Here is a 14,020-nt window from a genome sequence, read left to right on the forward strand (position 1 = left end):
AAGACTGGGCCCACTGGCCTAATCCATTCATCTAAGCCACCCGAACACGACTCAACTTTACTGCCAGTTATTTTCCTGAGAAATTATTTTGGTTTCATCCAAAAAGGATGAGGATATATATTGTAGAAGTGTAAATGAATAAATAATAAATAATCACAGAAGACAATCCGGAATTCCAAGCCAAAGATTTCCATGAAAGATCTATCTTTACAGTCTAGTGGGAAATAATTTGGGATTAAGAAGCAAACAAAGAATATTTTCAGGAGCATTTATGTGGCATCTTAGTTAACACAGTTGTGTTTTACTTTCTGCCCTAGCAGGTGGTGTGCTGGGGGAAAAAATATCGAAATCACGACTCATTAGATCAAAATTGATACAGATGGGATATACAAAAGGAAAAAGCACAGTCTTACAATGTATTCCCTGTCTAGTCAAAAGTAAGCCCCATTATACTCATGTTTTAAAACATGACTGAACCTCATCACATCTTTATGCGTATCTTTTGGCTAAATAATCCTCTCAGTCTTACTTGCAGTGACAGTAGAGATATTTCCAACAGAGAACACTGCATTTAGCAAGGACCTTGTTGGGCATTAACATCTATCTGCAGGTAAGTTCTTGGATGCCAGAGGAAACAACATGGTGAAAAGCACTACTTTTGCAGATGCATCAGGTACACTATTCCAACTTTTAGTGCTACTATCCAAACATTCAGGAACTATGACTCCCTCTTTTCTTTCAGGATGAGTGCCAATGTAAGGAGGAGGCCACACATTAATGAGAAACAGAGATCCAATGCAATGCTCTATTCAAGACAAATATTATTTCAATGACTAAATTTAACACAATAACCAAATGTGAACATAAAGGGGGCATCACCAGAAAGGGAATACAATGGTGCCTCACTTGACGAAGATAATCCGTTCCAGCAAAATCTCTGTAGAACGAAATCCTTGTCAAGCGAAATGAAAAAGCCCATTGAAATGCATTGAAAATCTGTTCAATGCATTCCAACGGGCAAATTACTCAGCGTCCAGTGAAGATCCTCCATAGGACAGTCATTTTTCGGTGCCTGTAATGTGAGGAATCCATCCTAAAACACAACGGGGAGCCATTTTGCACAGCGGGCGGCCATTTTGAAGACCTGACAATCAGCTGTAAAGATCGTCGTAAAACAAAAAATCGGTTCCCGAAGCAGTGGTTTTTCCCTATTAAAACATTGTTTTGTGATTGCAAAAGCTTCATCGTAAAGTGATTTCCTCGTCTAACAAGGTAATCGTCAAGTGGTGCACCACTATATCTGTTTGGCCAAGATATTTTTCTAGACTACAGCTCCTAGAACCCCGTACTGACCATGAAGGCATGGGGCTTCTGGGAGCTGCATTTCGGGGGGGGGGGGAACTGAACATTTCTCAGGACTAGAATACACCAAGGGTTACACTGCCTCTCTCTGTCATTTGTAGCAATCCATTGTTACACAACCATACCAGCTACTGTTGCACTATTGACCAGTATTCATTATTGCTTCCTGTGATGCTCCACAAACAAACAAAAGCATTTTCCAAAAAGTGCTGAAATAAAATGTACTGCAGCATCACAAGTGTAAGGGACAACAGGCAAAACCACAAGAAAAACAAAGAAAAATAAAGACAGCAAAAACGTTGTGACACCTTAAAGACTAATTGCTATATTTTAATGTGGAGCTTTGGTGGACATGTTCACTTCCTCAGACAATATAAGGGAGCCTGACAAACAAGGCCAACAGTAGCAGTGACCAGTGGAAAGAGTGGCTCAAAGGTACCACCCATGGGAGTCTGCTGGGCTTTGACATCAGAGGATGCTTCAAGCTATTCTTTAAATAGACACTTTGCATAGTTCACTGTCCCAAACATATCAGTCACTGTGAACACAAGTGCCACCTGAACATGCTGTAAACAAATAAGCAAAACACACATACCATTTTTTTAACAGCAAAATTTCTAAATATGGTAAGTTCATCATTCAGAAATTCTGCACAGAAAGGACACTGCTATTCACATACAAATCTATTTGCAACTCCATTTATTTAAAAAATAATAATACTTTCCCACTGGAATTCTAGACTCAGCATTCTACTTTTGGTAGCTGGCAAAGTGAAAGCATGCATGGTATTTTTCATACATTGTGGTTAGTCAAATTATTTGTTTTCCAAAACAAGAAAGAGGCATAGTGGAAGGTGCCTGATTCTCTGTGTCACATTGAGCCATGTTTCAAGAAACAGGTGTTCCATCTCAGAAAAGGGATGGTACACAGCAAATACATTCCATGTATAATGAGACATGGGACATAGCAATTTTCGACATGGTGAACATCTGGGTTTTGGAATGTTGTAACCCTTAAAATTCCATAACTTATTGCTTGTTCTTATCTTAGTAAACATTGCAGGGGTATTGCCAGTTGGACGGCATATGAGCATGATTTATGTAGAAATAAACCCACTTTTGTGCACTTAAAAAAAGAGGGATATACAAGCAAGGGTATGAAATAGCTGGTCTAAAAGATGCCAGTAGTAAAATCCTACATAACGGGTGAGGGTGAGTTGGACAAATATTACAATGTCGAACTTTAGTTCTTTGAAATTTCGGAGATGTTGTGTTACATTTTTAAAGGGGAAGCATGCGGGAATTTTAAACAACTCTACATATGTTTGTGACAACTGGGATAAGACACAGGGGGTTGAGGGGAAGAAAGAGAGGTTAAGGCAAAGTGAGAAGAATGTAGACTCTCATATCAGAGTTCATCTTGTCATAACCCATATTCTGAACTGAATAGGTTAAGAAAACATACAAAAAGGAACTGTAGAGAGGCTACACTGCTCCTCAAGACACAACAAAAGAACAATTAATGAAAAAAAAATGGACCATGATTGGAAACATCCAGAGGGTACCAACTGCAGCAGTGCTATTTCAGGCACTCAGAAATCTGAACATATGAACAAGGAGAAAGTTCTAGCCCTGCTCTGGACCAGTTGCTTTTTTGCCATGAAAATGGATAATAGGAAGAGGATAGAGGCTACTACATGACAAACTTCTCCATGAAATCTGGAATCTTAAAAAATCAGGGTTCACAAATATACGGAGCCTCTTTTTGTGTAGCAGATGGTGTCCTCTTCAGTCTCTCCTCTGAGTGCAACTGTGACTTGTTAAAGGCAATTCTTCTCTGAATTGTCAAATGAATTACATGAGGACACCAATTCGAACAACTAAATAATGATCAAATAATTATTTGAAAGGCTGGTGAGGTTAAACCTGAGTGGTGTCAGCAAAAAATCTTGGCATTACGTGCTAAACAGATCCATAAAGAGACACAATGTATATGAAAAATATTATGCGCATCAGCCTGAGTACAATTATGAATCAATATCAGTCTTTAGATTGGTTTGCAGGGTATTAGTATTGAGCAGTTAATAATTAATAATTATGTGCCATCAACTTGGTTCTGACTTATGACAACGTTTGCCAAGGGTTCCTATGTACAGGATATTCAGAAATGGTTTACCATTCCTTTCTTCTGGGGCTCTGTAGCTTGCCCATGGCTACATAGGTTGGCTCTTCTCCTATGAGGCCCAATATGGAACCAAACTCCTAACCTCTCACCCAACTCACTAAGCTATTCAGCCACTTCCCAACAGAAGGGGTGAATATTAGAAATCTAAACTATGAATTACAAACAACTCAACACTACAGACATTGTGGCACACACTTATAACACTAAGCTAATACATTTAATTTATTAAAAGAGTCTAGAAATACTGTTAAAATGCACCTGTTACCATGAAGTTTAACTTTACTCTTATGAAAGTGAAGCAGTCAAGCATTCTGAATTCCCAGTAGTTTAAGTGACAAAAGGTTAATTATGACAGTTGATGTAACTCTTCCACTGACATAAAAGTGTTTGTTTTTGGCTTGATTCCATCCTCTATCTGGTACTAAGTTCTGGGTCAGCAGCTACCTCTTTTGAGGCAACTTGACAATAAAGAGTATCTTAGTCCCGTACCTTGGAGCATGAATGGACCACCTGGAATTCCAACCTGGCTTTCTGGAATCCCACCTCATCTCTGAGATGCCACCTCAGCTTTTTTTTTTTTAATGGAAATAGTTTTTCCCTGTTCTAAACTGTTCACATGCTTCTCCCAAAGTTTAGTGACTAGAAATAAGAGCCTTGAGATAAAATATGGTAATATTTCTGAACGCAGCTTTTCTCTTTTTGGCCTCACCAGTGGAATCAGCTCCTGACAACTTCTCCAAAAGTACATTCATCCTTCTGGGTGAAGGTTCCCAGCTTCCCCTTAAACTGTTCTGCCCACAAAAGTTATCTTGCACCCTCATTTCCCCCTTGTCTCTTAGTTGCCATATCCCTTCTATCTCTGGGGAAGGGCCAAACAACATCAAATGCCATACGTAGCTCGAGAGCTTCTAGCTGCCAACTCCAAATTCAAGTGATAGAAAGGTGTTGATTAAGGCAACACTGAACAATAAATAAGTAGTATAAAGCATTGTATTAGGGAGCTGACAGATTCCACAACGACTTAGCCGTGGAAGGAAATAAAATAGTTGCTTCAATAGAGACTCACCCACTAAGAAAAAGACAACGTTAAACGTGAGATTCATTTTGCCCACATTCTTAAAAAGCAAAACTGTAATACACATCTGTGACCTAGCAACAGTATGGTTTAAAATAGTTTCCAGATCAATGATCTGTGCAATACCTTCAAAAATGGGATGACAAAAGGTCGCAGTGGGAAGTTAGTAGCTTCTTGCAGTTTGGAATGAAATTCTTCAATTGTCAAAGTAGAGTTCTGTTGAAGGGAGAGAAAAAATCTGACTCTTTAAAATGAATAATAGAAATGTTTCACAACAGATATTAAGCCTACAGTACTTTCTGCACAGAAACCTTTTTAACGGCTGTATATTAACAAAAGTTAAAGAGTATTCACAATGTATTAGTAAAACTATTTAATTCGCATAAAATAAAAAGTAGCACCTCTACTGTAAATTATTACACACACACACACACACACACAATAATTTTCTGATGAATATCTTTCACCACAATAGCAATGTCTGTCACTGTCTTCAGAAGGGCAGCTGTTATTTGACCACTGATGACGGGCTCCAAAGTGGTGGTCAACATTATAGCAGGCCTCAACATGCACTGATTTTTAGACTGCTACTCTTCGTTGAGCTTGCTGAAGTTCAGATACCAATGTACACAACATCCTGTTTATATCATACTTTGGTCTGTACATGATTCTCGCTGGGACAGCTGTATATTCATCATAAGGTGCAGCTACTCTCCTGAAGGCAGTTGAGAGAACTAGAACTGAACTGGAACTCATGCTTCCCTGTGTATGCTGCACGGTACAGGGGACCCTTGACTTACAGACGGTTTGACTTACAGACTTTTTGAGTTACAGACTTCTCTGGCCGCAAAATTTAGGTTTGACTTGCAGACTGAGATTTGACTTACAGATCAGAAAAAAACCAAAATGGAACAAAAATGTCCTGTTACGGGATTAATCGGTTTTCAATGCACTGCAGGTCAATGGAGACTTGACTTACAGACTTTTTGACTTGAGAACCCCCTTCCAATACGGATTAAGTTCTCAAGTCAAGACCCCACTGTACAGGCTGAGGAATATCTGCAGATTCTGTGGGCGATCTCAGTGTTTGTGTGTGTGAATGATATTAATTTGAAGCATAAACTGCTTTGAGAATAGGTTCAACAGCTAAAACATAAGACTGTTCAGAAAATTCATTTAAACCCATATCTTGCTTCCCATAAAACAGGAAACTGAGGTAGCAGCCTTCAAATTGTTATTCAATTGAATATGGAGCTACATTCCAAAAACATATTCTCTAAATGTTGATCTTTATGTAGCCCAAATCTAATCACATGGGAAGTTTCAGCAAGTCAACAAGCTTGGGGGAATATTATGGTTTTACAAAAGTATGAAGGAATTAGGAAAAACACCCTATTTAGGAAAAAAAAAAACCTGTCAAATAAAGGCAAACTGTGCTCAGGGACCAAAGAACACAGAATTACAGGGAAGGGGGCGGAAATGTGGGGCAGGAGTAAGGAAGAGGAATAGAACAGCACATTCTGTTGGCTGGAAAGAACAGGAATATTTCACCATTTTGTTGTGTGTGGCACTTGTCATGACCACTATTCCCTAACAGATTAAAACTTTGTGAATTTGTGTCATTCCTTTTCAGAGAGAGGCATCCCAGTGAAGATCACCACATCTTATGCCAGTAAATTCATAAATGACTCAAAAATCATGTGGAGAAATACATTCTTCTGTCTGTCCTGAATTTTCAGAATGGCCCTTAGAGTCCTTGTATTATGAGAGAAAGAGAAAAAAACCCTTCAACTCTAAATCCAAATCCTTTCCACATCTAAGAAACTCAGTGGCTTGTTGTTTGGGAAATCATTAATGTTTAGTATCATTTGCCAGAGCTATCACTAACTATCCTAAACTTACTTCTCCGTGCTTCATGGAAATATACTGGGTTCTCAATGGAATAAATAAAATGTGGCTAATCAGGAATATAGGAAAGTTTCAAGTAATAGCCTAACAGAGAGAGAAAAAAAAAATAAGCCACAGGCTCAGTGTTGTTTGCTTACCACAAGTCCTAGTACGAGGGTACGCACTCTTTCCCCAATCTCTGGCGAAATGTCATTGCCAAACTGCTGCAAGGTTGTAAGAAATCTCTTCAGTTTACTAAGCTGCCTAGCTCCACAGGCTGGTGGTAATTGCTGATTTGCCAAAGATGATGAAGAGGAAGATGATGGACCATTACTAAAGCCATTAGGTGGAGAAGGAGCCCCATTCAATGCTGTTGGTGAATGGCTTGTGCCATTGGTTACTAAAAACCGGAAGAAAAGAATGCAGATGAAAAATACTCCTGTTTTATTAAAAGATTGTCATATTTTCCTGTATCAGAATATTTGTGTAGACCCCCTTATGTCCAACCATATGACAACAGAACTAGCTTTTAAAAAAATTCCAAACCTGTTTTAGAAACATCCCTCCTAGCAACCATCACATTTTGTGCCAATAAATTCCAGAAATGAACACTTCAGTATGGGGAGAAGTACAACTTTTGTCTGTCAGAATTGATTCTTGGTTTCTTGAACATAATACAGGCCAACTGCCATAAATATCCATATATCCAATGTGGTGCAGAAGTTGCAACAGAACTTCCTTCCTCTCCCCCCCCCCCTTACAGTACTCTGCACTGCCTTGAAACTCACTCCAGAAGATTTTCTTGTTCCCTAGACCCCATATTGGGACGTGGTGGCGCTGCGGGCTAAACCGCAGAAGCCTGTGCTGCAGGGTCAGAAGACAAAGCAGTTGTAAGATCGAATCCACGCAACGGAGTGAGTGCCCGTCGCTTGTCCCAGCTCCCGCCAACCTAGCAGTTCGAAAGCAAGCAAATGCAAGTAGATAAATAGGGACCACCTCGGTGGGAAGGTAACAGCATTCCGTGTCTAAGTCACACTGGCCATGTGACCACGGAAGATTGTGTTTGGACAAACGCTGGCTCTATGGCTTGGAAACGGGGATGAGCACCGCCCCCTAGAGTTGAACATGACTGGACAAAAATTGTCAAGGGGAACCTTTACCTTTACCTTAGACCCCATATTGGCTGCAATGAGTTGCAATGAGCAGCCATTCTGAAGGGAGGCCACCTGGTGCTCTGTGTATGGCACATTTGAACGGGGCCACAGACTGAATTTTTTTTTTCTATTCTCTTTTTCTATTTGTCTGCTTGTATTGTATCCTTGTTTGACATGGGGCCCTGGAACCTGAGAAGAGCTCCTAAAAAAGCCGTGCACCGCAAAAAAGCTGAGGACAGTACGTGGCATTGTTAGTACATCAGTGAGCAAAGGCTACTTTTCACAACACAGCCTAATCCGGGCCAAAAGCAGACAGCTGATACTAACAGTGCAGCAGCTTTACTCCACTGACAATGGGGGAAGAAAGTGGAAGAAACTTACCTATGTGATGGTACCATGGTCACAATATGATTACAAGAGCTCAACTACCGTTATTAGATGTTCAGGCATCACTCAGATGCTCAGAGGATATATAATTCTATTATTTCCATGTCTCCTGTTCAAAGTGCTTAGAAATATACACAAAGCCATCTTGCCTCTCCAGCCTTGAGAACTGGAGGCCCTCCAAGTGGCATGTTTAAATGCAATCCTATTACGTTAGGGGTTGAGAGAGTTCAGCACAGAACTGGCTTCAGAATGCTAAGGAATGCCATTTTCAAGGTCCATAAGGGGACCACGTTTAACTTAGAGAGACTAATGTTGTTTTTTGCTATAAATAGCTATATAGCATGGAGCTACTTAACATAATATAAGTGGGCATAAGAAAACTCTACAATTCTCAGCAACAGCACAAACCTTGAACTCTGAAGCACAAGAGGAAGAAAGTGGTTCTTCAAAGTGCATGGAATCCACCAGTGTGACTCAGACTTTGTGCCTGAGTATTATTAGCATATTAAATACAATCACTAATTTGTCCTCTCCTTGCTTTTGCTCAACTGCTTCAACTTCCCTTTTTTAACGTAGTGGCACACATTTCTCCTCACCTTTTCAAGTCTCTGCCTGCACCCACAATACATGCCTTCCTACCAAAATAACAGATGGAACAAAAGTATAATTACACGTTGTGGGTGTGAACGAGCTGGTTCTTGGGGCTCCTTGGGTAGTGGGAGGAGGTGGCATTGTTGGGGGCGTCAGCCTGGATTGCGTCTTCACATCCACAGGTGAGTCTGGCATCGTGGAATGCTTCTCAATGCGATCTGTAACATACATGACATTTTTATTTAGTATCCTTACCGTTCTGGAAAAAAAAAACACTTTTAAGGAAAAGAATGGACTACAGCAAAGAATTAACTAACTCAATACAGCACTTTTCAAGGACTCAAATATGCTGAAGTGCTTCAGGGATTAAAATAAATTAAGTCATTAACTTGTTCAATTTGAGATATGTTTTTGCCATCACTGAAATTCATTGCAGATTGCACCCTTATTTAGTTACGAGGCAGTATCTTTTGTTGTTCATGTTAACAGAGTTCAGACACAACCCTCATGTTAAGGGCCTGAGCCAGAATGACAATACCTACTTCTCTTGGCAGTGTAAGAACCACAAGCAGAATGAACAAACATAATTTTAAGAATTCCCTCTATTGTTCATCTCTGCAGATGAATGTTAGCTACATATCAGGCTTTGTTCATCATTTCTCTTCACGCTACAGCCTTACTGCCTTTAATATGTGCATACCACATGCTTTGTGTGTGCATTCTAAGCCATCAAGTTGGATCCGATTTATAGCCACCCTAATAGGGCTTTCAAGGTAAGTGAGATTACTTTACTGGTTACTTATTTCTTTATTATTTATTAGTTTTACTTCTATCCCAACTTAGATTTAAAGGATTTAGACTCACAACAAGACTAACACTTAAAAAAACTCTACTGAATAAATGCCCACAGTAAAGTAGACCAGATTGTTAAAACCTCTTCTTAACCTCTAGTCAATTGCCCAGAAATTGCCTGAATACAAAGATTTTCCACCTGCTGGAGGTAAGAGGCCAGTCTAGCATTCTTCACCAGGAAGCATTAAGGTAGGAAACCAGCCATTTCAAAAGCATTTTCTCATGTCCCCATCTTACATATCTGTGAAGGTGATGGAATGATGGAAAAGACACTGTGGGGCTTACCGGTACATTCTTGAAGGTAAGGCCCACTAAATACTGTATTTAGACTTATTTTCAAGTAAGGAGAACCCGGAATGCATACATAGGATTGTATCCAGTGGTGGCTTTTGCCTGGGCAGAAAACCTTTCCCCTCACTCTAAGTGTGGTAACTGATTATAACTGATCCCTCCCCTCTACAGCATCCACCACAATCTACCACACCTAAACCTGCTCCTAATGAAACAGGGAGGGCAACTGCAGAGATTAGGGAGTTAGTGAATTCCCATTGATCTGATGTGCCTTTATGCAGCCACACAAATTGGTTGGATGCCTCTTCCACCATTTAGGATGGTTCCAGTTCCTTCCCCCCAGTACTTCCTGATACTACATGTTGGGAACTAACAGTTGTGCCCCGCTTAACGATTACCCCGTATAATGATGAATCCGCTTCATGACGATGTTTTAAATGGTTTTTTCGTTTTGCGAAGATCAGTTCCCTGCTTCAGGAACTGATTCTTCGCATTACGATGATCAAAACAGCTGATCGTCGGGTTTTCAAAATGGCCACTGGGTGCTCAAAATGCTCCCCGCTGTGTTTTCCGACAGATTCCTTGCTCCCCCTTTGGAGGATCTTTGCTGGACGATGAGTTTTCAGCCCACTGGAATGCACTGAACAGTTTTCAATGCATCTCAATGGGCTTTTTAATTTCGCTTTACGACATTTTCGCTCTACAGCAATTTCGCTGGAACGAATTAACGTCGTTAAGCGAGGCACCATTGTAGTATCATTTCGTACATTGTTCACTAGGTAAGAATGTGAAACTCTCCAGTTGCAGGTAGATATAAAACAGCTGTGAAATTTTTGAAAAGACCAAAGCAAAATTAAAAGCCTCATTTGAATACACACTTACAGAAGACTGTCTCAGCTAGGCATGTGGTGAGCACCCACAAAGTATTTTGTTCTTAGTTATTTGTCATGTCTTACCCACCAATATTTCCCCTGAATCATCAAGATATTCCAGGTGCCTGCAAGAATAAGTCCCTGATCTCCTTTTTTTCTTTATCCCCTCCTGTTGTTGATAGTTGTGCTTAAGAAATTGCCAATTTCTGTATAGCTTAATGGCTGTCCCAGTGAATCCATCACAAAAAGATGCTATTCTATTGAGGAATTGTAACAATCTTGAACAACCTGTTGTGACGTTGGCAATTTCTAGGTGAATCCTACACAGAGAAGATGGTATCCTGTACAGGATTTGTAACAATCCTGCAATGTCCAACATCTAATTTTCCTTTTCCAGGTGGATTTTGGTGCAGCAAAAGATGCCGTTCTGCATCAGAATGGAAATAATCATGCACAGCTTGGCATTTCTTCCAGCAAAACTGACTGTAAAATTTTAAAGAAATATCACAAGGCTTTCTGCAAGGCTTTTTTCTGGACAGGAAAAATCATGGAAATAACCCAAATGTGAAGAGAAAAAGAAGGATTCTTTTCTCAGTTTCTTTCCAACAACGAATCGGTGAACAAGACAACCCTAATTTAAGCCAGGCCCATTCTGCAAAGTTATTACTAAAGAAAAAGCATAAAGTATTGATAGATATGTTTGGCATGAAAATCATCAGTGCATATTATAATAATAGTTATAATAATCAGGTACCATCAAGTCAATTCTGACTTCAGAGTTTTCCCAGGTAGAGAATACTTAGTAGTGGTTTATCATTTCCTTCTTCTGGGGTGGGGGGGTGCCCTGAGACTTTGCGGCTTGCCCAAGGCTGTACTTGCAGAAGGCACACTGGGGAATCAACCCCCCCCCAACCTCTGGCTCCACAGCCAGATACTTAAACCTCTGTGCATATATTGCATTATATTTTTAAAAAGAAACCTGAAATTGTAACAGCTGACTCAGGTAAGTCATGTGACAGAAGTCCCTATGGCAACAATAAGACAAGTAAATTTGGGTCATTATGGAAAACAAGCTACTATTTATACCGGAACTTTAGACTATTACTCTTCTATCATAATTCTTTATTGTTTTACATTTTCCTCATTTACACCTCGTTAAAAATTTATCTCCAGTTCCTTAGTCATATCGTATCAAATTTATATATTAAAAAATCCCTATAGCACCAAATTAAAAGCTCATGTAAGGAGCCTAACTTGTCCAATAAATGGATCAAAACCTGAGAGCTTAAGTAAATACCTAAAGCCAGATCAGTTTGATTTATCATGTGATTTATTTCACGGTTCATAGGAGAAGAATAAATGGGGAAATCATAGAATAAGCTGTTTGAACTTCATGTAAAAAGCAAGCTGAAAGTCAGTACACACAAATGAGGAAGAAAATACTTTTGAACAGAATCCATAGGAAAATTTAGATGTGCAAGTCCAATAATATAAGTGGGATCCATTAAAGTAGATAATCTTCTTTGAATCTCTCATTACTAATCAAGAAAATATAAAACATAAAGATGGTTACACCTCCACCTCCAAAACTTTCAGTTCAGCATGCTTTACAATCAAGCTAATTTTCTTCAACCTCTCTTTTAAAGGACAGGAATTCACAATGGAACCTACATAGCAGAAATCATAATTTTACTGCCATATCAGAGTCAGCCACACTTATCCATCTAGATCTAACAAAAGCACAGTTTATAATCGGTGGGACTACGAATTAAAGCATCAACAAATAAGGGTGAAGATGAGTGCTATAAACTGAAAGAACAAAGCAATGTTCTCTAAACAAACCATTCTGCTTATGCGGTGACCAAATATTTAAAGAGCAAGGAGAAGACATTTAAAAGAGGAGAGGAAAGGAGTCTGAAAATGTTAATTGTTTTTCACACTCACCTCCACCAACCTCAGCAACAGGCACATAAACAGCATTCAGCTTACAACGCAACAGAGGAAGAGAGGCATGGAAATGAATACGGGCTTCTCCTAAATAAAGGCAAATATTTCTACCATGCCAAGAAAGGAGAGAGGAGGAGATATTTGCCAGAACTGGCCAGGAGATAACATTGGCAACTGCTGGCCCATCTGTTTTTCATTCTGCTAACACTCATGCTGAAGTGTTGGAAAATGCATTGCAGGTATACAGATCTGAAAACATGTGCGAGTCTGACCGTGAATAGTACATGGAAGAGAGGAAAGAAGTCGTATTCCACTAAGCCTGTCCGATGCCTGTGAAAAAGTAAGCACAGTGTAACCTCCAACTCAGCTCTTCAGAGCTTAAAAAGGAACTGCTATCACCCACTGTCCCTGCTTCCTTTTTTCAGATTCTGCTATTAAATGGGATCACAACCATCACGATTTGGGGTTGTATACGAAGAGGATTGAAAGGGATCTCGGAAAATTATCAAAGACAAGACATTTTGTTACACAGATGCTGAAGTTTCTTTATCTGATATATACATGTCTTCAATATACAGTACTTAATAGCGTTGACTACTTTGCTGCTTAATCATCATGATAATCAACAACAACATAACCACCACAACCACCATCTGAGATTTCTGGATCCAAATGGATAGACACCTTGAACACCAGGGATAGTAGTAACAGAACAGAGAAATGTCTGGATAATAGACATTGCATTTCCAGGGGATGCCAGAGTTGAAGATGGAGAATTGGAAAAACTAACAAAAAACGGAGACCTGACAACTGAACTATCTTGCTTGTGAATGAAACATATTTCAGTGGTCCCCATCATTATCAGAGCTTCAGGAACAATATCATGAAATTTCACACAGTACTGTAAAAAGTTGCAGATTTATTTATTTATTTCTTCTATTTATATCCCGCCTAACTAGTTGATTAAGACCACTCTAGGAAATAACATCATTAGAACTACTGTACAAAAATCAACAATATTAGGAACAGCATATAGACTACTTGGATATTTAATAGACACTAAAGTTTTTGGTTAAAACTTGTATCTGTTCTGTAATACCAGCTGTGTTTTTATAATTTTGATTGACTGTGCCTGGTATTTTCATCATCATCATCTTACAACTGCAGAGCTAGAAGAGACCCTATGGATTGTGAAGACCAGCCCCTGTCAAAGAGGCACAGTGGGGAATTGAACTCCCAGCCAATATCTAAACCACTGAATTATCCAGCAGTTCTCATTCCAGAGTCCTTTTGAAACAGTTTTTAAATAACTTAAAATAATTATTGATCGTGCAATAAAAGCTGAATAAGGAGAGTGGGTTCTATTCATGTGGAAGAACCAACATTTTTTGAAATTTATTTACTTCAAAATAAACATG

At 39.3% G+C, this 14,020-nt stretch overlaps 1 protein-coding gene across 13 annotated transcripts in view; it reads right to left on the reverse strand.

Moving 5' to 3' along the window:
- RUNX1T1 (RUNX1 partner transcriptional co-repressor 1) overlaps positions 1 to 14,020 on the reverse strand; it is a 221,242-nt gene that overhangs the window by 105,458 nt on the left and 101,764 nt on the right. For 12 of the 13 annotated variants that reach the window (XR_012086947.2, XM_072999107.2, XM_020814248.3 and 9 more), the window contains 3 exons: positions 8,721 to 8,858; positions 6,667 to 6,908; positions 4,748 to 4,837 (listed from right to left, as the gene is read on the reverse strand). Coding sequence is in view for 12 of the 13 variants with exons in the window: in XM_072999107.2 (XP_072855208.1) it covers positions 4,748 to 4,837; positions 6,667 to 6,908; positions 8,721 to 8,858 (470 nt within the window). In the remaining variant the exon portion in view is untranslated. Of the gene's footprint in view, positions 1 to 4,747; positions 4,838 to 6,666; positions 6,909 to 8,720; positions 8,859 to 12,599; positions 12,686 to 14,020 lie in introns of those variants that run through there. The other variant, XM_020814252.3, reaches the window with a different exon arrangement.

The sequence above is a fragment of the Pogona vitticeps genome, chromosome 4 (genome assembly GCF_051106095.1).
Source record: "Pogona vitticeps strain Pit_001003342236 chromosome 4, PviZW2.1, whole genome shotgun sequence".
NCBI lineage: Eukaryota > Metazoa > Chordata > Lepidosauria > Squamata > Agamidae > Pogona > Pogona vitticeps.